The following is a 22,026-nucleotide window of genomic DNA, read 5'->3' on the forward strand; positions in this document are numbered from 1 at the left end:
CGTTGAAAGAGCCATTTTGGACCTATGTAACAAACATTGTGTCTGTTTGGAGCCAATGGGAGGGAAGGTGGGGGGTTGCTCGCCGTGGAGTTTACAGTTACGGTAGCACAATTAGCCCCGAATGGGCTAACATCACGACTAACGTGTTACACATCTGATTCGCCCAGCAACTCTGTCAGAGTATCAGCGCTGGGGTATAGTGTACCACAGTTTTGTATTGTCACTCGGTCCTTCGGCGGAGTGCTTCGGAAGCTACCGGCCCTCTCGTCTCCCCGGACTGTTTACATCGGCGCCGGGGGAGGGAGGGAGCAAGAGAGAGAGCGAGAGAGAGAGAGACAGACAGAAAGAGAGAGCGAGATTGAGAGAGCAAGCAGGTGGGCGAGCGAAGGAGGAAGGAAAACCCGCATGCGGGTCTAGTGAAAAAGTGGCAAAATGTTTCTTTGCTTGCATCTCGCAAGTGAGTTCAATGTTCGGCCCTCGAGAGCCATATACCACACCGTGATTGGTAGATTCCTTCAGCTCCGCACGCTACGCTGTCAAGCGCCATTCATATAAAACTTGCAGGCTGCAATAACATTAAACTTTCATATTAAGGTGGGGGCCGCGTGTCTGGGGCCCCTGGCTTATGCACTGGTTTTCATCCAGGATGTCTCTCGACATTCCATTTCAGAATTAGGCTGTGACAAAACAAAATGCAGAATAAGTGAAGCGCTGTCAATACTTCCCATATCCACTGAATGGACAAAGCATCGCAGGTATGCTCATAATTGGTATTATGTAATAACAGGTTTACTAACACCGTAATAGTCTGCCTGCCCATCTTAAACAGGAAAATAGTAGACACTATTGCTGTGCATGTTGTCTCAAGGCATCATCACGCTGTCTGCTGCACAATGTGACTGCGCTGAAGTGATGGGATGTTTTTGAAGAGGTTGTGTGATGTGTTTGCATTCCCATTAAAAGTCAAGTAGGTAATTGCACCCCTGGGCTTATTTCCTACCATAGGTGAAAATACTTAGAAAAATAGTTCTTACATAACCTTTAAAGCTGCACAGAAACAGAGGTTGAAAACTAACCAGACATGCACACACAATTAGATAGTTTTTTGTTTTTGTTTTTTCTTTTTTTGTCCATGGTCCTCTTGTAATGTGTAATATCTTGTGATCTATGTATTATTTTGTGTAATGACCTGCATGTTTACTGTATTAACCTGCTTTAGGACACCAGATGAAAATGAGCTATTGTGCTAACTCCGGCATATTTACAATGTTGATGAATATGCATTGTCCTGATTCTAAATAAATAAATAAAATATATAATGTTCTCACGCACATAGATAGAAACTCTCAAAATAAACCTTAGCCATGTTTTTTGAAATCTGAAACGTTTTAGCAAAGAGTCAGCAAATACATTAAATGTATCCCCATTTATGCTAATAGTATGTGGAACTCTAAGCACGTTTAATATATACATTTTTTTTAATAACAATTTAGGTCACAAGACTGATAAAATCTTACACCAATTGCATTCTTGTTGTATGTATTTGGTTTGAAAAATAGGTTGCACTGACAAATTTGTTTTTAAAAGTATACGTCCTGTAAGTCAATGAAGCAAGCCGGAGAAAAAAAAGTGGAGGAATTAAAATAATTCTTGCAAATAGGTCGGCGAGGTGCATCTTACAATACCATTTTTTTCATGTTGTATTGATCCACAACAAATAAAATAAGATTATTTTACCTATGTTATAACATTTCGGATGATTAAGTTACCAGTAGTTTGTAGAACAATATGGTTTCTTCGTCTGGACTGAACTGATGTCAAAAGAAATTTTGCAGTTTAAGATGCGCCTTTATTTGGGTGCATAATATACTGCATGGACCGCTTCCGCCCACTAGAGGGCAGCAAAGACCGGGGGATGGATATTTGCTGAAGTGTTACGCAGAAACAGACACGTTCGTGGTGATATGATTTCTCTTTTCAAATCAAGTTCATTCAATCCAACTCAGACTTAATCTCTTGATCTGTAACAGCACAACTCTGGTAAACTTTTAACAACATGGCACAGTCACATGACAAGGGAGGACAATCAGGAAAAGACTTCAGTAAAAAAAAAAAAAAACTTAAATGAAGATACAATGTTTGTTTCATATACTCTGGGGAAAGAATACATCTCTGAAAAGTGAGGCTTGACGTTTGGAGAGTGCTATGTTGAACAATGTTGCATAGTCAAAGAGACTTCAATGTACGGAAAAGGCGGATATTCTATATAATTTAAAAAGGACACATAAAAAGCTTTGTATGATGCAAATCTGGGTAAAAAATACTCTGTTATAATACTTTCATGATTGATTTATCTCAACACTCCCCAGACAAACATTGCAGAGTAGTTAAAAAGTTCTCTCCATTTAGCTTTAAGCTAGTGTAGCCGGGACGTGTGAGTGTTAGTAAGGTGAAGTCCATCCTTGTGCAAAAGTAACAATGGAACAACACCACATGTGATTCAAAAGCATATTTGATGGACACGAGGGGGAGCTTGTTTTGTGTGTCTAAACTTGGAAGCCTTAAAAGTGCTGCTCAGTGTCCCATCTTTTAGAGTGGAATCACAAAAATATCCTATTGGAAGGCTATCATCCAGAACCAACAAAATACTGTTTATACTGCCATGAACAGCTTACGGGCTGATTAAAGCTCCATCCTAAAACCTGAAGAGTTCTTTCTTGGTTCTTGTTAATACAAGCGGACCCCCTGAAGAAGTCCTTGTCCGACCCTGGACAAAAGCGGCTTCCCAACTTAGCCTAAAAGTGTCTTCTTGAAAATACACAAATGACAGGTAAAAACCACACCAGGGATCTTATGCTGCTTCTGACTTTCCACGCACGCCTCAGCAAGGAAACAAAAACGCATTTCCTCTTTTCTTTTTCCTCATCCAATCGACGTACATTCAAGTGTCCTCTCGCATCCCGATCCTGATCGCAAAGATGAGCCTGTTGTGTATGTGTCACGCTTCCAAAATGCCAAATTGTCTTTTTTAGGTCTCAGTAGCATCCGCAGACCTCTGCTTCGCCTCAAGTCCGTCCAACACAAGATCCACGATGCCAGCCAGTGTCACCGGAACTCATAAATGGCAGCGCTGTGCTCAGGGACGTGAGTGAGATTGAGAGATTGGTACCTAAGGTGAGAGACATTTCAAGTTACAACAGGCCTTGATCATACACATTTCCTAACAAATACTGAGCGTGAATTCCGGACTATAAGCAGTTTTGCTTTTTTCTTACGCTTGGAACCCTGCGGCTTATAAAACAGTGCGGCGTAAGAAAAAGCACTGAATAGGTGTTAATTATTGTTTGTGCAATGGGGCCATCTTTTGGAAGAGTTCATTCAATGCAGGTATTGCAGTGCTGCATTGCCCCCGTTTATACTGAGCTTTTAACCGGAAACCTGAAGTGCCGTTCCATCTTTTAGCCATCCGTCGCGTTACTACGTGTATAGTTTCTTCATTCAATCCAATCCAATCCAATCCACTTTATTTATATAGCACATTTAAACAACAATAACGTTTCCAAAGTGCTGCACAGCCATGTTAAAAACAATATTATGCTCCACCAATGACTGAATAAAACAAAAAATGAATAAAAATAAAACCAATAAAAACAATATAAAAACAAATATGATTAAAAACTATTTTAAAGGGTAAAATCAATTAAAACAGTAAAATAAAAATCAAAGTGTATAAAAAACACAGAGGACAACAGAGGACAGATGACCACACAACTCACGTAGTGTTAAAAGCCAAAGAATAAAAGTGGGTCTTAAGACGAGACTTAAAACACTCCACTGTGGAAGCAGTTTGAACATGGAGCGGCAGAGTGTTCCAGAGCTTAGGGCCGACCACAGAGAAGGCCCTGTCTCCCCTGGTCTTAAGTCTGGTCTTGGGCACCACGAGCTGGAGCTCGCTTTCGGACCTCAGAGCGCGCGCAGGGATGTAAATTTGGATGAGGTCCGAGATATATTGAGGTGCCAGTCCATGTAAAGATTTAAAAACAAACAGCAATGTTTTAAATTCAATTCTAAAATTAACAGGGAGCCAGTGCAAACTCTGAAGAATTGGGGTTATATGCTGGCGTTTCCTGGCCCCTGTTAAAAGTCGTGCTGCCGCGTTCTGGACTAACTGCAACCGGGAGAGAGCTTTTTGGCTAATGCCAGCATAAAGTGCATTGCAGTAGTCCAGGCGACTTGAAATAAAAGCATGCACGACTTGTTCAAAAAGGTTAAAAGATAAAAACGGTTTAACCTTTACTAAAAGACGAAGGTGATAAAAACACGATTTTAAAACGTCTAATTTAAAATCGCTGTCTATAGTGACGCCAAGGCTGGTGACTTTGGGACGCACATAATTTTGCAATGGTCCCAAGTCAGTAAGGGCCGGACCAAAAACTAAAATTTCCGTTTTTCCCTCATTCATTATTAAAATATTCTGGGCTAACCAAGCCTTGACGTCACATAGACAGTTAAGAAGGGGTGTAAGGGGGCCGTGGCTTTTTGAAATCGGCATATAAATTTGGCAGTCATCTGCATAAAAGTGATAAAACACTCCATGTTTCTTAAAAATATCTCCAAGAGGGAGGAGATAAAGAGCGAACAGGATGGGGCCTAAAATAGATCCATTCATCCCTCCAAGCAATGTTTGTAAGTTTTACAGTATAAATCAAACCATTCTTACTTACTAACTGCAACATTTCTTAGGAGTGTTTTAAGCGTATTGGTACGTGCTACCGTAATGTAACGACGCTAGCGTTGCTAGCATCAGCTAATATGCTAACTCATTTACAGGTGTCTTTGCTAGTATTACTAACTTACAATAACATTATTTTTGTATTGTTTCAGTTTTGTAAATTCACCAAAACGTCACCGTTGAGTTATTTATTTAGTCTGTCTTGGTGATTGGAGAGCAAGCTTCCACAGCTAGTGGGTCCATGACGGTGACCACTGTTCCGTTAGATTAGCCGTGTGACAGACACCGTTAGGAAACAACTAAGGTATGTAAATAAACATTTACAGACTTGTTCTGTATAAATAACTAATTTGACAACGTATATATCTGCAGCCTATAGGCCGGTGCGGCTAATAAATACAATGGAAACATTAGTTTTTCTTCAAAAATGTGGCGGGTGTGGCTTATATACCGGTTCTATAAGCTGGAAAATGACATATTCATACAAACATTCCATTCCATTAACACTGACTGTCCTTCTCGCCAATGGATGCTGTGGTGCATTGTCAATGAAAAATACTGATCTTTCCGGACTACAAGTTGCTAGTTTCTCCCCAAGCTTTGAACTCTGCGACCTATCAATTAATTGTTCTTTGCCAACGGCTAAATTGTGCAATGGATTAAGAAAATAAATCAAACAGTGCACTAAAGTGATCCACTAGGAAGCTTTTCAAACTCAGTGTTTACAAAGTACAAACCCCGTTTCCAAATGAGTTGGGAAATTGTGTTAGATGTATATATAAACGGAATACAATGATTTGCAAATCCTTTTCAACCAGTATTCAATTGAATGCACTACAAAGACACGGGACGGCGCGGTGCAGTGGCCGTGCGCAACCAGAGGGTCCCTGGTTCAATTCCCACCTCGTACCAACTTTGTCACGTCCGTTGTGTCCTGAGCAAGACACTTCACCCTTGCTCTTGATGGGTGCTGGTTAGCGCCTTGCAAGGCAGCTCCCTCCATCCGTGTGTGAATGTGTATGTGAATGGGTAAATGTGGAAGTAATGTCAAAGCGCTTTGAGTACCTTGAAGGTAGAAAAGTGCTATACAAGTACAACCCATTTATCATTTATACTTGATGTTCAAACTCATAAACTTTATTTTTTTTTTTGCAAATAATAATTAATTTAGAATTTCATGGCTGCAACTCATGCCAAAGTAGTTGGGAAAGGACATGTTCACCACTGTGTTACATCATCTTTTCTTTTAACAACACTCAAACATTTGGGAACTGAGGAAACTAAGTTTTGAAGCTTTGAAAGTGGAATTCTTTCCCATTCTTGTTTTATGTATAGCTTCAATCGTTCAACAGTCCGGGATCTCCGCTGTCGTAATTTACGCTTCATAATGTGCCACACATTTTTGATGGGAGACAGGTCTGTACTGCAGGCAGGCTAGGAAAGTACCCACACTCTTTTTTTACGAAGCTGTTGTAACACTTTTCTTGCTGAATTAAGCAGGGGCGTCCATGATAACGTTGCTTGGATGACAACATATGTTGCTCTAGAACCTGTATGTACCTTTCAGCATTAATGGTGTCTTCACAGATGTGTAAGTTACCCATGCCTTAGGCACTAATGCACCCCCATACCATCACAGATGCTGGCTTTTGAACTTTGCGCCTATAATAATCCGAATGGTTATTTTCCTTTGTTCTGGAGGACACCACGTCCTCTGTTTCCAAATATAATTTGAAATATGAACTCGTCAGACCACAGAACACTTTTCCACTTTGCATCAGTCCACCTCAGATGAGCTCGGGCCCAGCCAAGCCGGCGGCGTTTCAGGATATTGTTGATAAATGGGTTTGGCTTTGCATGGTAGAGTTTTAACTTGCACTTACAGATATAGTGAACAACTGTAGGTACTGACAGTGGTTTTATGAAGTGTTCCTGAGCCCATGTGGTGATATCCTTTACACACTGAGGGATCAAAAGTCTGTGATATCATCACTTACGTGTAGTGATTTCTCCAGATTCTCTGAACTTTTTGATGATTTTACGGACCGTAGATGGTAAAATCCCTAAATTCCTTGCAATAGCTCATTGAGAAATGTTGTTCAAAACTGTTCGACAATTTGCTTACAAAGTGGTGACCCTCACTCCATCCTTGTTTGTGAATTACATAGAATTTCTTTGAAGCTGCTTTTATACCCAATCATGGCACCGAACTGTTTCAAATTAGCCTGCACATCTGTGGGATGTTCCATATAAGTGTTTGATGAGCATTCTTCAATGTTATTATAATTTATTGCCACCATTCCCAACTTCTTTGTCATGTGTTGCTGGCATCAAATTCTAAAATTAATGATTATTTGCAAAAAAAAAAATGTTTATCAGTTTGAACATCAAATATATTGTCTTTGTAGCATATTCAACTGAATATGGGTTGAAAATGATTTGCAAATCATTGTATTCCATTTATATTTACATCTAACACGATTTCCCAACTCATACAAAAAACGGGCTTGTACAAGGAAGAATAATCCTTATAAAAATCTTGATTGAACCTTGTTTAAAAAAAAAGGAGAAACTCTTTTTCATCTCAAATGATGAATAAAGACATCAGTTACATCTGTTTTGTTTGATCAGCTGTTTTACTACCGTGTTACAGGTACCATTTGGAAACAATTAAAATATGTACTGTATATAAACATTTACAAAAACTTTCTTTGTAAATATCTGATATCACAACGTACCGGTACATATCCGCGGCTTATAGTCCGGTACAGCTAATATATGAAAAAAAAAAAAAATTCTAACATTTTGTGGGTGCGGCTGATAGTCCAGAATATGCTGCAATACTTGTTATTGATGTCTGCCAAACACCCTGCCTTTTCCTTTTACACCAAAAAGCCATCACATTATTCATTCAGCGGTGGTAGTAAACTGTCGCCACACCTGCCCTGAGGTAAATTGGCAGAAACGTGGCTGTCAATTTGCGCCACGGGCCTTTGCAATCATTAATTATTATTAATACACCAGTGTGAGCTGGAATGGAGGCAAGGTGTGAGAGGTGTCTTGCCCAAGGACACAACGGCAGTGACTAGGATAGAGGAAGGTGGGTTAAAACTGCCAACCCTGCTGTATCTGGATGACCTGCTGCCCACAAAAAAGTAAAATGCAGGCACCCTTGTCTTAGAGTACTGAAAAAGGTTAATCATAATTAGGGTTGTACCCATCCAATATTGGTATCAGATAAAATATTGGTATCAGCAAAAAAAACAAAAAACAATATCCCTTGCATCTAAAATTCCCGATACAAGCAGTCCTGCAGCACATTTACTTGTGCAATGTTGTTGGTCAGCCAGTTAACAGCTAAATATTTTCCCAAAAGAACTCACGCTCGATATATTTGTATTTTAGTCAAGTTCTTTACAAAAGGTAACCATAATATGCTATAGGCTAGCAGCTACACAACGGCTAAGCACACTATAATCGCGCACAAGCTAGACATATGCAATAAGTGTCCTTAATTGAACAAAATTTAAGTCCAAAACACAACATTTGTTAATATAAACACCTATCAAACAATTACAGTTGCATACATATTAGTTACAAATACAAAATCTCAAAGCAGAGTCACTTGCTGCGAATAAATCACATGAGCATATTCATCTGATATTCCTCGATCAACCGTAGGTCAAAAGTAACAAGCAAGGACCAAATTATTAGGGCTGTGAATCTTTGGGTGTCCCACGATTCGATTCAATATCGATTCTTGGGTCACGATTCGATTCAAAATCGATATTTGTTTTCAATTCATAACGATTCTCGATTTAAAAACTATTTTTTTCCCGATTCAAAAGGATTCTCTATTCTTTCAATACATAGGATTTCAGAAGTATCTACCACAGTCTGCTGACATGCAAGCAGAGTAGCAGATTTTTGTAAAAAGCTTTTATAATTGTAAAGGACAATGTTTTATCAACTGATTGCAATAATGTAAATTTGTTTTAACTATTAAACGAACCAAAAATATGACTTATTTTATCTTTGTGAAAATATTGGACAGTTTGTTGTCAAACTTATGAGAGGCGATGCAAGTGTAAGCCACTGTGACACTATTCTTTTTTTAAATTTTTATAAATGTCTAATGATAATGTCAATGAGGGATTTTTAATCACTGCTATGTAGAAATTATAACTAATATTGATACTGTTGTTGATAATATTCATTTGTTTCACTACTTTTGGTTTGTTCTGTGTCGTGTTTGTGTCTCCTCTCAATTGCTCTGTTTATTGCTGTTCTGAGTGTTGCTGGGTCAGGTTTGGTTTTGGAATTGGATTGCATTGTTATGGTATTGCTGTGTATTGTTTTGTTGGATCGATAAAAAAATAAATAAAGAAAAAAGAAAAAAAGAAAAAAAAAGATTTTTTTTAAAATAAGAATAGATTCTGAATCGCACAACGTGAGAATCGCGATTCGAATTCGAATCGATTTTTTTCCCACACTCCTACCAAATATGTTGATGTAAGACATTTAGCGATATTTGGGATCCGTTAATAATTCCCCACTTTGCATTTACAAAACCCAAAACCAGTGAAGTTGGCACGTTGTGTAAATCGTTAATAAAAACAGAATACAATGATTTGCAAATCCTTTTCAACTTACATTCAATTGAATAGACTGCAAAGACAAGATATTTAATGTTCGAACTGAGAAACTTTTTTTTTGTTGTTGTTGCAAATAATCATTTACTTAGAATTTAATGGCAGCAACACGTTGCAAAAAAGTTGGCACAGGGGCATTTTTACCACTGTGTTGCATGGCCTTTCCTTTTAACAACACTCGACAAACGTTTGGGAACTCAGGAGACCAATTTTTGAAGCTTTTCAGGTGAAATCCCTTCCCATTCTTGCTTGATGAGCAGCTTAAGTTGTTCAACAGTGTGTGGTCTCTGTTGTCGTATTTTACGCTTTATAATGTGCCACACATTTTCAATGGGGGACAGGTCTGGACTACAGGCATGCCAGTCTAGTACCCGCACTCTTTTACTGCAAAGCCACGCTGTTGTAACACGTGTCATGGCATTGTCTTGCTGAAATAAGCAGGGGCGTCCATGATAACGTGGCTCGGATCGCAACATGTTACTCCAAAACCTGTATGTACCTTGCAGCATTAATGGTGCCCTCACAGATGTGTAAGTTACCCATGCCTTGGACACTAATATAGCCCCATATTAACACAGATGCTGGCTTTTGAACTTTGCACCTTTAACAATCCGGATGGGTCTTTTCCTTTTTGGTCCGGAAAACACGACATCCAGTTACCAAAAACAATTTGAAATGTGGACTCGTCAGACTACAGACCACTTTTCCACTTTGCATCAGTCCATCTTAAAGGATTTTGGGCCACGCGAAGTCGGCGGTGTTTCAGGGTGTTTTTGATAAATTGCTTGCGCTTTGCATAGTGGAGTTTTAACTTGCACTTACAGATGTAGCGACGAACTGTAGTTACTGACAGTGGTTTCTTGAAGTGTTCCTGAGCCCATGTGGTGATATTCTTTACACAATGATGTTTTTTTTGATGCAGTACAGCCTGAGGGATCGAAGGTCACGGGCTTAGCCGCTTACGTGCAGTGATTTCTCTGGATTCTCTGATCCTTTTGATTATATTAAGGACGGTAGATGGTTAAATCCCTAAATTCCCTTGCAATAGCTTGTTGAGAAATGTTCTTAAACAGTTCGACAATTTGTTCACACATTTGTTCACAAAGTGGTGACCCTCGCCCCATCCTTGTTTGTGAATGACTGAGCATTTCATGGAATCTGCTTTTTTAACCAATCATGGCACCCACCTGTTCCCAATTATCCTGTTCACCTGTGGGATGTTCCAAATAAGTGTTTGATGAGCATTCCTCAACTTTATCAGTCTTTCTTGTCACTTGTGCCAGATTTTTTGAAACATGTTGCAGGCATCAAATTCCAGATGAGCTAATATTTGCAAAAAATTACATTTTCGAGTTCGAACTTTAAGTATCCTGTCTTCTTTTTAATTTTCCTGAAGGAATCAATAAAATACTATCTATCTATCTTACAGTGTATTCAATTCAATTTAGGTTAAAAAGGATTAGCAAATCATTGTATTCTGTTTGTTTTTACGTTTTACACAATGTGCCAACTTCACTGGTTTTGGGTTTTGTAAAATTCCACTTCAGGAAACTCACATGGAGCATTGCAAGGTGTTTGTTTAAACTATGAATGGGAAAGAAGGAATTAAAAATGACACTTCCTTTAAAACTAAGAATTAAGAATGTGAACTCTAAATGTAATACCACACATTATCAATAAAAGGTTGGTGGATCAAGTGAGCATATGGGCTGTTGCTATGAAGACCCTGAAATAGAAATGCATCCGTGACCTGACTATGGCCAGCTGCATTCAATGTATACACAAGAACATACAGGGAATAATCATCTGCTGTGGTTACCATTCAGAGCTTCTGTGGTAGTAGTAGCCCTCAATAGTTGCTGTGGATTTCTGGAAACAAATGTAGTAAAATCCAGCAAAAGAAGCACCGCTGATGTCTTTGATTGTGTGGTCTGGGACCAGGAACTGTTCCTAATAAGGAGAAATAATGTAATGACTTTGTGTCAAGCTCAAACAATAAATGCAATGATGTCTTACCTTCCACCTCATGAAGATATAATCAGAATTTTTAAGATCCTCATAGTCAAACTCATCCGTGTTGAAAGTCTTTGCATACTGGTAGAAGGCTTGGAATTTGCCCTGATCACAGACAGGAAAACATTACAATTTAATAGTAAACCTGCCAACTGTAGACTCAATGGAGTCGGCACCTTACCCAATGTTTACGATCCACGTCCTCGTCTGCATCCCACTTCCTGGTTAGAAACGGCCGTTTTTTGCTGATGATCTCGCCAGCAAAGAACGTGGTTAAAGTTGGGTATTCCTGCAAGACCAGCCAGAAAAAAGTAATTAATTATTAACTTCTCTTGACACGCAGCTTACTGTGACCTTTTTGTCGTTTGAAATACAGTTTTCTGCATTAACAATGATTTTTAGAAACATTTTTTTACCTTTTCTCTGAGCAACAAGCAATGAAGTTTAGCCCTCTGTAATGGACAAATGTTTCACACCCTTGTTACTTAACAGAAACAAACCCTGTTGTTCTGTGGCAGAGACATCCTGTGTTTTCCACTGTGATGTGTCCAATGAAATAGAAGTCTGTCTGTATTCCCAAAAAGGCGGCCACACCAAAATGAAAATATATGACTGCGGGACTTTGGTTTCACCTAAAATAATTAATATTAAATTATATTTATTTTGCAGCTTTTACTGTTTTAGGGGCTCAAGGAGATTTATAATGAGTTTGAGTGATAGTTTCAAAGATTGTGGAATCACTAAATCTTGGATATTTTTTTTTTCAAAAGGGATTCAAGTATGATTTTATTCTACATTTAAAACACTTTGTTGTGGACTACATAACATGTAATGGCGTTTTCTTTGTCAAAATTTTGCATGGATTATGTTTTACTGACCGTTTATAATCTGATTTCTGGACGTCTCTTCAGAATGCGTTGTTTTGTGGGCAGTTATTTACGTGTCTCCACTTGGACTGTCTTCTCCTCGCCATCCATGTTGTAGTTTTAGCACTTCCATAGCAAGTCTACCGACAGACTAAGTTTGAACTATACCCTACTTTGTGTTAAAAATGGCAACAGCGATAGATGCATCTCCATTTACGAGCCAGTCTGCCCCACAAGAGGATAGCAAAAAAGAATTAATTTATTGAATACAGTGCAGGCAACAATGGCAGACGCGCGCAAAGCACACTGGTTACATTTTTACTAAATGGATAATCCGGTGACGTTTTTCTCAACCGGTGACATCAGAAGTTGTTCAAATTTGAAACGGCTTATCTGGCGGAAGTTGGAAGGAAAACAAGATTATTTTGAAAAGGTCTCGCAATACCTCTGCGGTTTGATTTTAAATACACAACAGCAGGTACAAATAGGTTAGAAAAGCTGTTTTTGCAAAATAAAGGCCCTTTTAAAGCATAATCTAGATATGTTGGACCTAAATTAAGCATTTAAAATCATAAAAAAGGCAAAATTAACTAAAAAAAAAATCGATACATCCGTAGTATTTTCCACGAGATGAGACTAAACCAATCAGAGCGTGGTCTTCAGCATCGTGGCCACTGATTGGCTCAGCCTTGGGCAGTTACCATATTGGCATAAAGGGAGTGTAAAGGGGACTATGTGGGTGTTAGTCCATGTCGAGAGGGCTCTCATAATATTAAAAAAAAATGATTTAGAAGGTCATACAATAGTTTTTAATATTCTAGCTATGAAAGATGTATTATTAATTTTGACTATGGTCAGACAGGCAGAGAACCGCTTAACAGAAATAAACGAGGGTTTGTGATTGAATTTGACAAAGGTGAATAACTGATAAGATATAATAGCCTATTTTTAAAACACCATTTTGGTATAAGAGTAGTATTCACTATCACTAAATACCAAGGTTGCCAAGGAGAGTATACAGCCATAAGTAATGAAGCATGGGTACCGAGCATGAACACTATTTATGCAAGCAGTACATTCACTATTCTGCATCAGACACTGTAGCAGACTGTAATATAATTCAAATTTCTAATACCTCATAATAAAAATCTCTCTCTCTCTCTCACATACATACATACATACATACACACATACATATATACACACATATATATATACAGTTGTGATCAAAATTATTCAACCCCCACACAATTTAGGTGTTTTAGCAAGTTGGGACATTTATTCAGTATTTTGTTTATAGTCATATCAAATAAAGATGTGTCAAAGAGACAAATGCAACTTAAATTGTAACACTGTATTTTACAAAATACCAAAAAAACATTTTTCTTAATATCTCATTGACAAAATTATTCAACCCCTTGAAGATCATAACTCTTAAAAACGGAATTTGAATAAGGTCTTTTCAATCAGGTGTTGAAAACACCTGTAGATGTGATTAGAACCATAACGAGCAACAATTAAAAATTATTCAACCCCTTGAAGATCATAACTCTTAAAAACGGAATTTGAATAAGGTCTTTTCAATCAGGTGTTGAAAACACCTGTAGATGTGATTAGAACCATAACGAGCAACAATTAAACTGATTGAAAAAGACTGTGACGCTCAGCTTCTTGTAGATGGTCAATGGTGTATTTGCAACATGGTGAAGTCCAGGGAGTGGTCAAAGAAGTCGAGAGGAGGTAATTTCTCTTCATAAGAATATGGATATAAGAAAATAGCAAAGACATTACACATTCCAACAGACAAAGTTGGGAGCATAATTCGCAAGTTTAAAGCTAAAGGCACAGTGGAAACACTACCTGGGCGTGGTAGAAAGAGGATGCTGTGTGCGTACAGTGGTGAAAAACCCCCGAGTAACAGCTGAGGAACTACAACAGGACACTGCAGAGGGGGGAACGCAAGTTTCGTCCCAGACAATAAGGCGCGCACTACGAGATGAAGGCCTCCATTCCAGAACTCCCAGGCGCACCCCACTTCTGACTACCAGGCACAAGGAAAATAGACTCCAGTATGCCAAAAATCCTCTGGACAAACCCCAAAGGTTTTGGGAAACTGTTCTATGGAGTGATGAGACAAAACTGGAACTCTTTGGGCCTATGGATCAACGTTATGTCTGGAGGAGAAAAAATGAAGCTTACAAAGAGAAGAACACCTTTCCTACTGTTAAGCATGGTGGGGGGGTCAATCATGCTCTGGGGCTGTGTCTCTTCCTCAGGTACCTGGAATCTCCAGTGCGTTCAAGTCATTATGAATTCTATTTCCTACCAGGATATATTAGCTGCAAATGTCATGAAGTCAGTGACGAAGCTGAGGCTTGGGAGACGTTGGACCTTCCAACAGGACAACGATCCCAAGCATACCTCCAAATCAATATCAGAGTGGTTGCAGAAGAAAGGCTGGAAGACTCTGGAGTGGCCTTCACAGTCGCCAGACCTAAATCCTATAGAAAACCTGTGGTGGGACTTGAAGAAGGCAGTTGCAGCACACAAGCCCAAGAATATGAATGAACTGGAGGCCTTTGCCCAAGAAGAATGGGCTAAAATACCTGTAGATCGTTGCAAGAAGCTTGTATCCGGTTATGTATCACGTTTGAAGGATGTAATTACTGCCAAAGGGTTTTTTTACTAAGTACTAAAGATGCATGTAACTAGGGGGTTGAATAATTTTGTCAATGAGATATTAAGAAAAGTGTCCTTTTTTGGTATTTTGTAAAATACAGTTTTACAATTTAAGTGGCATTTGTCTATTTGACACATCTTTATTTGATATGACTATAAACAAATACGGAATAAATGTCCAACTTGCTAAAACACCAAAATTGTGTGGGGGTTTAATAATTTTGATCAAAACTGTACATACATACATAGATATATATTATATATACATATACACACACATTACGTATAAACATATATATATTATCCATCCATCCATCCATTTTCTATCGCTTATTCCCTTTTAAGGTCACTGGGGGCGCTAGTGCCTATCTCTGCTACAATCGGGCGGAAGGCGGTGTACACCCTGGACAAGTCACTACCTCATCACAGGGCCAACACAGATAGACAACATTCACACTCACATTAATACACTAGGGCCAATTTAGTGTTCCCAATCAACCTATCACACAGATAGACAACATTCACACTCACACACTAGGGCCAATTTAGTGTTCCCAATCAACCTATCCCCAGGTGCATGTCTTTGGAGGTGGGATATACACACACACACATTATACATATACACACATTTTATATATATATATATACTTACACACACATTATATATATATATATATATATATATATATATATATATATATCCACCCATTTTCTACCGCTTATTCCCTTATATACATACATATATACACACATTATATATACACCCACACACTCTATACTAGGTCAGCATTGAAAATGAAAATCTGTTCCGATTATTAAAGGTCAAATAAATATGTAAATACATGTAAACTTAAAAACTAGATGCTCACAGTAGTCTCTCGCAACATCTGAATTTTGTTCAAGCATATTCTACAACATTAAGCATTTGCAAGCATACAAATGGACTAAAATTATTAATACACCCTCAGTATTGGCCACTAACAGTGATGTGCAATAAGCTATTTGGAAATTGCAGTAAGCTAAGCTACAAGTTACTCTCGATTACAGAGGAAGCTATCCACAGAGAATTGTAGCAAAGCTATACATACATACACACATATGTATATGTATGTGTATATATGTATACGTATGTGTGTGTGTATATATATGTGTGTGTGTGTGTGTGTGTGTGTGTGTGTGTGTGTGTGTGTGTGTGTGTGTGTGTGTGTGTGTGTGTGTGTGTGTGTCACCTCAGTCAGTCCTTTTATTTTCAGGTAACCACACAAGTAAGAGTCCTCCATGGTGACATGCTGAAAGGAAAAGAAAACAAACGTGGCTCATTTTCGAACATGACACTCATAAATATGCAGTTGCATACAAAGCAAGTTACGCCAAACGAAAGCTTAAGTGATGATTACGAATGCAAACTGTCATTCTCGTTTAAATGCGCGGTTATCGTAGCAACGGGCTGTGCTAACCGACAGTGAGCTGAGCAAGCTAGGGCCGCGCTCATTGACTGCCCAGCTGTCAATCATCACACCCCCTGTTTGACAGATCACCCACGGCGCCCTGTCACACTTCTCATTTCACGCGATTTTACATGAATGCCATTCAAATGCCCACCTGCAAAACAACTTCCACGTCGTAAGAGTTCCCTTTGCTCTTTTGGTGCCCTCTGAACTTGGAGCCGCTATACAGCAGCGAGGTGACAACACCGGGTTGCTGGGTGTTGATCGGGGGCGGCGGGATAAGTGAGGCCGAGGACGCAAAGGCCGCGCAATGGGAGCCGCTAATGTATCCAGCGGGGACAGGCATGGCTCCCGCTTAGCTGGCTGGGCACCGAAATGGTCAATGGCCGACTGAGTGACAGACTCTGCCGGTGTCCACGAAGAAGCGTTGCGGGGGGGCTGAAGCCGACCTCCAGCCTCCAAATCCTCCTCGGAACCTTACGTTGTAGAGTGATAGGGACCGAGCTCCCAGGAAAGTAAGTGGACTTCGACGCAACGATGAAGGCAAATGCATTCGCGCCTTTCATTGGCTAATCATATTCAACATTCGAAGATGCTGGATTTTCATTGGTCAAAATGGCCGAAAGCTTCACGGGTTTAAAGTGTAGTTCGTACATCTTATATAGCAATGCAAAGGGGCACGCCCCGAAACTACATTACCCTACTCTTCTAGAACCTAGCAGGCTGCCTGTCAGACTAAGAAGGTCACACGCGTGCTTTAGAACATAGATGAGGAAATCTATCCTGTAGGTAAAAACATAACAAAGGTAGTCATTTAACTGCTACCGTATTAATTCAATGCTGATGCGAAATACACACAATTGGTCGTTTGTTTAACTAGTGTAGCTTTTCAGTTGTGTTTAGCTAGGCGTACCGTAAACATACCGTTTACATACAACTGCAGCGATGTTTAAAAGCTTTGCAAGACTCCCAATTAGGTTTGGAAATGCCTTTTCACCCTGTAAAATACAAAGGAATCGTCAGACCTTCAACTATACGCTTAAATATTCATCATCAGCCACAACAGGTAAGTATAAACACACTTGATAATTGTTCTTAACCTCTTCTGCAGAAGTTGAGGGAGATATTATTCTTATTTTCCAGAAAGAAAACGATTTTATCAGGATGTCAGCATAACCCAAGGAGAAGGTATGCGTAAGTAATGTCTACTCTACGGTGGCCGGCAAGGGGAATGCAATTAAAGTACAAAATTGATCCAAAACACTAACGACATCAAATAAATACAACGGGGAAATGCTAGAAAATTACTAATACAATTCAAATTAAATACAGCAGCAATAGGTCATGATCTAAAAGTTCACTAAGGCTAAAAATAACTGCATGAGAGAAAAGCTTAAAGTAACAAAACTGACAACTTTTTAAGAGGCAAAGTGAAAAGGTATTGTTTTAAAGTGGCTGTTTGCAACTTTTCCACAGTTATTTTTTTAAACCAAAAATATAACAGGGACGTCATTGGCTAGCGTATGTTACCATTAGTGGTTTAACTAAATATATTTGTTTTAAAACTGTCTATATTATATATATATATATATATATATATATATATATATATATACACATACATACATTTTTCTGCCGCTTTGGGGTCGCGGGGGGCGCTGGTGGCTATATATATATATATATATATATATATATATATATATATATATATATATATATATTAGGGCTGTAAATATTTGGGTGTCCCATGATTCGATTCAATATCGATTCTTGGGGTCGCGATTCGATAATATATCGATTTTTTTCGATTCGATTCAATTCTCGATTCAAAAACGATATTTTTCAGATTCAATACGATTCTGTATTCATTCAATACATAGGATTTCAGCAGGATCTACCCCACTCTGCTGACATGCCAGCAGAGTAGTAGATTTAAAAAGCTTTTATAAGGACAATGTTTTATCAACTGATTGCAATAATGTAAATTTGTTTTAATTATTAAACAAACCAAAATTATGACTTATTTTATCTTCGTGAAAACATTGGACACAGTGTGTTGTCAAGCTTATGAGATGCGATGCAAGTGTAAGCCACTGTGACACTATTGTTCTTTTTTATTATTTTTATAAATGTCTAATGGTAATGTCAGTGAGGGATTTTTAATCACTGGCATGCTGAAATTATAACTAATATTGATACTACTGTTGATAATATTCATTTTTGTTTCATTACTTTTGGTTTGTTCTGTGTCGTGTTTGTGTCTCCTCAATTGCTCCGTTTATTGCAGTTCTGAGTGTTGCTGGGTCAGGTTTGGTTTTGGAATTGGATTGCATTGTTATGGTATTGCTGTGTAGTGGTTTGTTGGATTGATTAAAAAAAAATAAAAAAATAATTAAATATAAAAAAAAATGTTTTAAAAAAAATGAGAATCGATTCTGAATCGTAAACGATTCGATTCGTATTCGAATTGATTTTTTCCCACACCCCTAATATATATATATATATATATATATATATATATATGTATATATATGAACTCGTTCTCAAACAATGGCAATAAAAACTATTGTGATAGTGATTCTGATTCTGTTTTACCAAGTTTTTGTCATAAAATGTTTTGTTTGAAAATTAGCTTTTTCGTCCCAAAAAAAACTACCAGTTGCACAATTCGATAGCAGTGTCTATCGCGTTATGCTACTGCAGGGGTAGGGAACCTATGGCTCTAGAGCCAGATGTGGCTCTTTTGATGACTGCATCTGGGTCTCAGATAAATCTTAGCTGACATTGCTTAACACGATAAGTAATGAATAATTCCGCAGGTAATCACGATTTTAAAAATAATGTTCAAAATATAAAACATCCTCATGCATTTTAATTTATCCATCCATTTTCTAACACACCTGTTCAAGAAAAAACTATGTTATTAAAAAGAATTAGAGACTTATTTTACTGTAAAAATGTTGGTCTTACTTAAAAAATGCACTTTGTATTCAGTGTTAAAAAATATGATATGGCTCTCAGGGAAATACATTTTAAAATATTTGGCTTTCATGGCTTTCTCAGCCAAAAAGGTTCCCGACCCCTGTGCTACTGCATCAAAAAAATGATTCCTTTTAAGATTTCAGACGCCAATTTAGATCTTTAAAAACACTCACACTGTTAACTCAGATCTACTTTATTGTCATTCAAATTTGAACTTCATAGTACAGATAGGAACAACTTTTTGTTGCATTAGCTCGTTGTAGTGCAGGATAAAAGAGCAATAAGGTGGAGATATAAATACATTTACTGTGCAGATCTGCTACGGAGGCTATGGAACCTCTTTCCAGTGTTCAGCAGTGAGAATGGCACAGTATTACAGTATATAGTGTAGTAACAGTATTTTGCTATTTAAATGATAGAGGTAGCTGTAGGGCTGGGCCGATAATACAATATCAATATATTTTGCGATAGACACACTCAATATAAAATGCTTTGATAAAGTATTAAATATATATGTATATTTTTTGGTGAAAAGAAACCACAAAACATGAAGCAAGATTTGTTTCATGAAGCCACTTTGGGAACCCAGCGAACACAAAGTGACACTGAGCAATGGGAGGGACGTGCTAACAAGCTAATTATGTAACAGTATCACCTACCGAGTGTTACACATTTTCTGGTGTTCGGCTCCCAGTTCCAGACCGTAGTCAAGGAGCGCAGGGGAGACATTCCCTCCAGGATCGATGTTTTCGTCGGGGGTAACACCCTTTTACTTTGCTGAAAATCGGCCTACTAAAATTCGCTTTCGGGTCAAAATGACGAGGCCGCCAACTCGTGACAGTTTGCTTGCTTTATTCCTCTTTGAGACACTAGTGATTTAGGGCTATATAAGTAAACATTGATTGATTGATTCTGCAGGACACAACTGGACACATTCGCCAGTCGCCACTACTGCTGCATGCATGCACCGCTTGCTCTCTGCACTCTTCCACTTACTTCACTCACCCGACACACTGCTATTCTCAAAGGAGCACACACACACTCTCATAAGAATAATTCATTTGCGCCGTCTTTCTGTCTTGCTGTGGATTCACTGCATGGACTGGTAAGAGAAACTATAATATCTTGGTATATCAATAACGGAAACTTGTCTTCAGTTTTGTTGGTTTTATTGCAGACATACGGCAACATCGTGACACCTACAATGTGTCCATTTATGGAGTAGCTTCCCAAACTATTTTGTGCAGTGTTCGATAGCTTATACACTACTGCCATCTAGTGTCTTAAATCTGCAAATACCTTCAAATCTACTTGAATTATTTTATTACCTTAGTAACGCTCATCCTACTTGGCTACCAGACACCTTCTTCACTGATAAATAGCACCCTTGGTAAGTTGGAAATAGTTTTACTGTATTTATTGGCAGGCTTAAATAAGTATCAATAATTATCGATTTCGTCATTATAGAAAACGTATTGTGTGATAGAGTTTTTTGCCATTCTGCTCCACTAAGGACGGGACTCTCGCTACTATATTGGATCCACTTTGGACTGGACTCTCACCGTTATGTTAGATCCACTATGCATTGGACTTTCACAATATCATGTTAGACACACTCGACATCCATTGCTTTCGGTCCCCACATATTCGGTCCTCTCCAAGGTTTCTCATAGTCATCATTGTCACTGTCACCGACGTCCCATTGGGTGTGAATTTTTCCTTGCTCTTATGTGGGCTCTACCGAGGATGTCGTTGTGGTTGGTGCAGCCCTTTGAGACACTTGTGATTTAGGGCTATATAAATAAACGTTGATTGATTGACATTTAATCTGGCCCTAGAGGTAGCACGTATTAAGACATAAAATTACGCTCCCTCTAACCGGCTCGGTAGTACAGGCACGACTCTTATTGTCCTAGTCCTCTGTCAACATGCAACCTTTGTTTTCACTTCAGTTGTTTTAACTGAAAGTGCTATTACTTTTCAAACAATAATTAAAACAAAAATGTAGGCTATTATTATTAGTGTCAACGTGAACTTCCTCGTGCTGTAATTGTGCTTACATTACAGAAGACACTATAAGAAAAATATACATTGAAATAATGACTTACTTGCAGAGCCATTGACAAAGTCAACTCTTAATCTACACAAGGTAGCTAATTTTTTATGGGTATTTCACAAAAAAAAACGTTTAAGGTCCTGCGCATGCGTGCGCATGCGCACTAGCATTAGCTAGCTCACCGGCCTGGAAAAAATGGGTAATGTTTATACATCATTCACTGTGTCTTGTCAACATGTACGCGCAGGGAGCGTGTAGAGCGCGTGTACACATACAAAAGCAGTCTAAGAGAAAAAGTGAGCAATTTGCAGGCATGATAACTATCCAAATCTATATAATTAACTAACACGCCCATGGCGGAATTGAGTGCACCTGTTTCATGCAGACTGTATGTACATAGTACGTCATTACTTCCTAGAAGCCGTAAAGAGGCAGAATGTAACGCTTAAAATACATTGGAAAGTTAGTGCCCCCTAGGCATTTGTGTAAATGTTACAAAGACCCTGTTCTATTTCTTTGTCAAACAAGTTTATCTTTACTACTAGATTACTGTGTCAGGATACTTTTACGGTCATTGAGAAGATGGCTGGACAATGAA

General features: G+C 38.5%; 2 protein-coding genes across 3 annotated transcripts in view; one reads left to right on the forward strand and one right to left on the reverse strand.

Moving 5' to 3' along the window:
- Window positions 1–1,968: 1,968 nt before the first annotated feature.
- LOC133558013 (glucose-induced degradation protein 4 homolog) lies at window positions 1,969–17,003 on the reverse strand. The gene is made up of 6 exons (XM_061909064.1): window positions 16,545–17,003; window positions 16,172–16,231; window positions 11,579–11,686; window positions 11,401–11,502; window positions 11,204–11,334; window positions 1,969–3,169 (listed from the first exon to the last, which is right to left on the reverse strand). The coding sequence occupies exons 1-6, from the start codon at window positions 16,734–16,736 to the stop codon at window positions 3,106–3,108; spliced, it is 657 nt and encodes a 218-aa protein (XP_061765048.1). The 5' UTR covers window positions 16,737–17,003; the 3' UTR covers window positions 1,969–3,105.
- atpaf2 (ATP synthase mitochondrial F1 complex assembly factor 2) overlaps window positions 16,746–22,026 on the forward strand; it is a 12,164-nt gene continuing 6,883 nt past the window's right edge. The window contains exons 1-2 of one of the 2 annotated variants that reach the window (XM_061909062.1): window positions 16,746–17,456; window positions 17,534–17,584. In XM_061909062.1, the coding sequence (XP_061765046.1) occupies window positions 17,336–17,456; window positions 17,534–17,584 (172 nt within the window). In that variant the 5' untranslated portion in view covers window positions 16,746–17,335. The remainder of the gene's footprint in view (window positions 17,457–17,533; window positions 17,585–22,026) is intronic. The other variant, XM_061909063.1, reaches the window with a different exon arrangement.

Source organism: Nerophis ophidion, linkage group LG08, assembly GCF_033978795.1.
Source record: "Nerophis ophidion isolate RoL-2023_Sa linkage group LG08, RoL_Noph_v1.0, whole genome shotgun sequence".
In the NCBI taxonomy this organism is placed as follows: Eukaryota; Metazoa; Chordata; class Actinopteri; order Syngnathiformes; family Syngnathidae; genus Nerophis; species Nerophis ophidion.

Bases quoted from the DNA above. Each gene is read 5' to 3' on its own strand.
- LOC133558013 (XM_061909064.1), bottom strand. From the start codon at position 16,736: ATGCCTGTCCCCGCTGGATACATTAGCGGCTCCCATTGCGCGGCCTTT. The intron at 16,232-16,544 runs GTGGGCATTTGA...TTTTCCTTTCAG, and splicing joins ACGTGGAAGTTGTTTTGCAG to CATGTCACCATGGAGGACTC. The intron at 3,170-11,203 runs GTAACCACAGCA...CTCTCACCTTAG, and splicing joins TACCACAGAAGCTCTGAATG to GTACCAATCTCTCAATCTCA.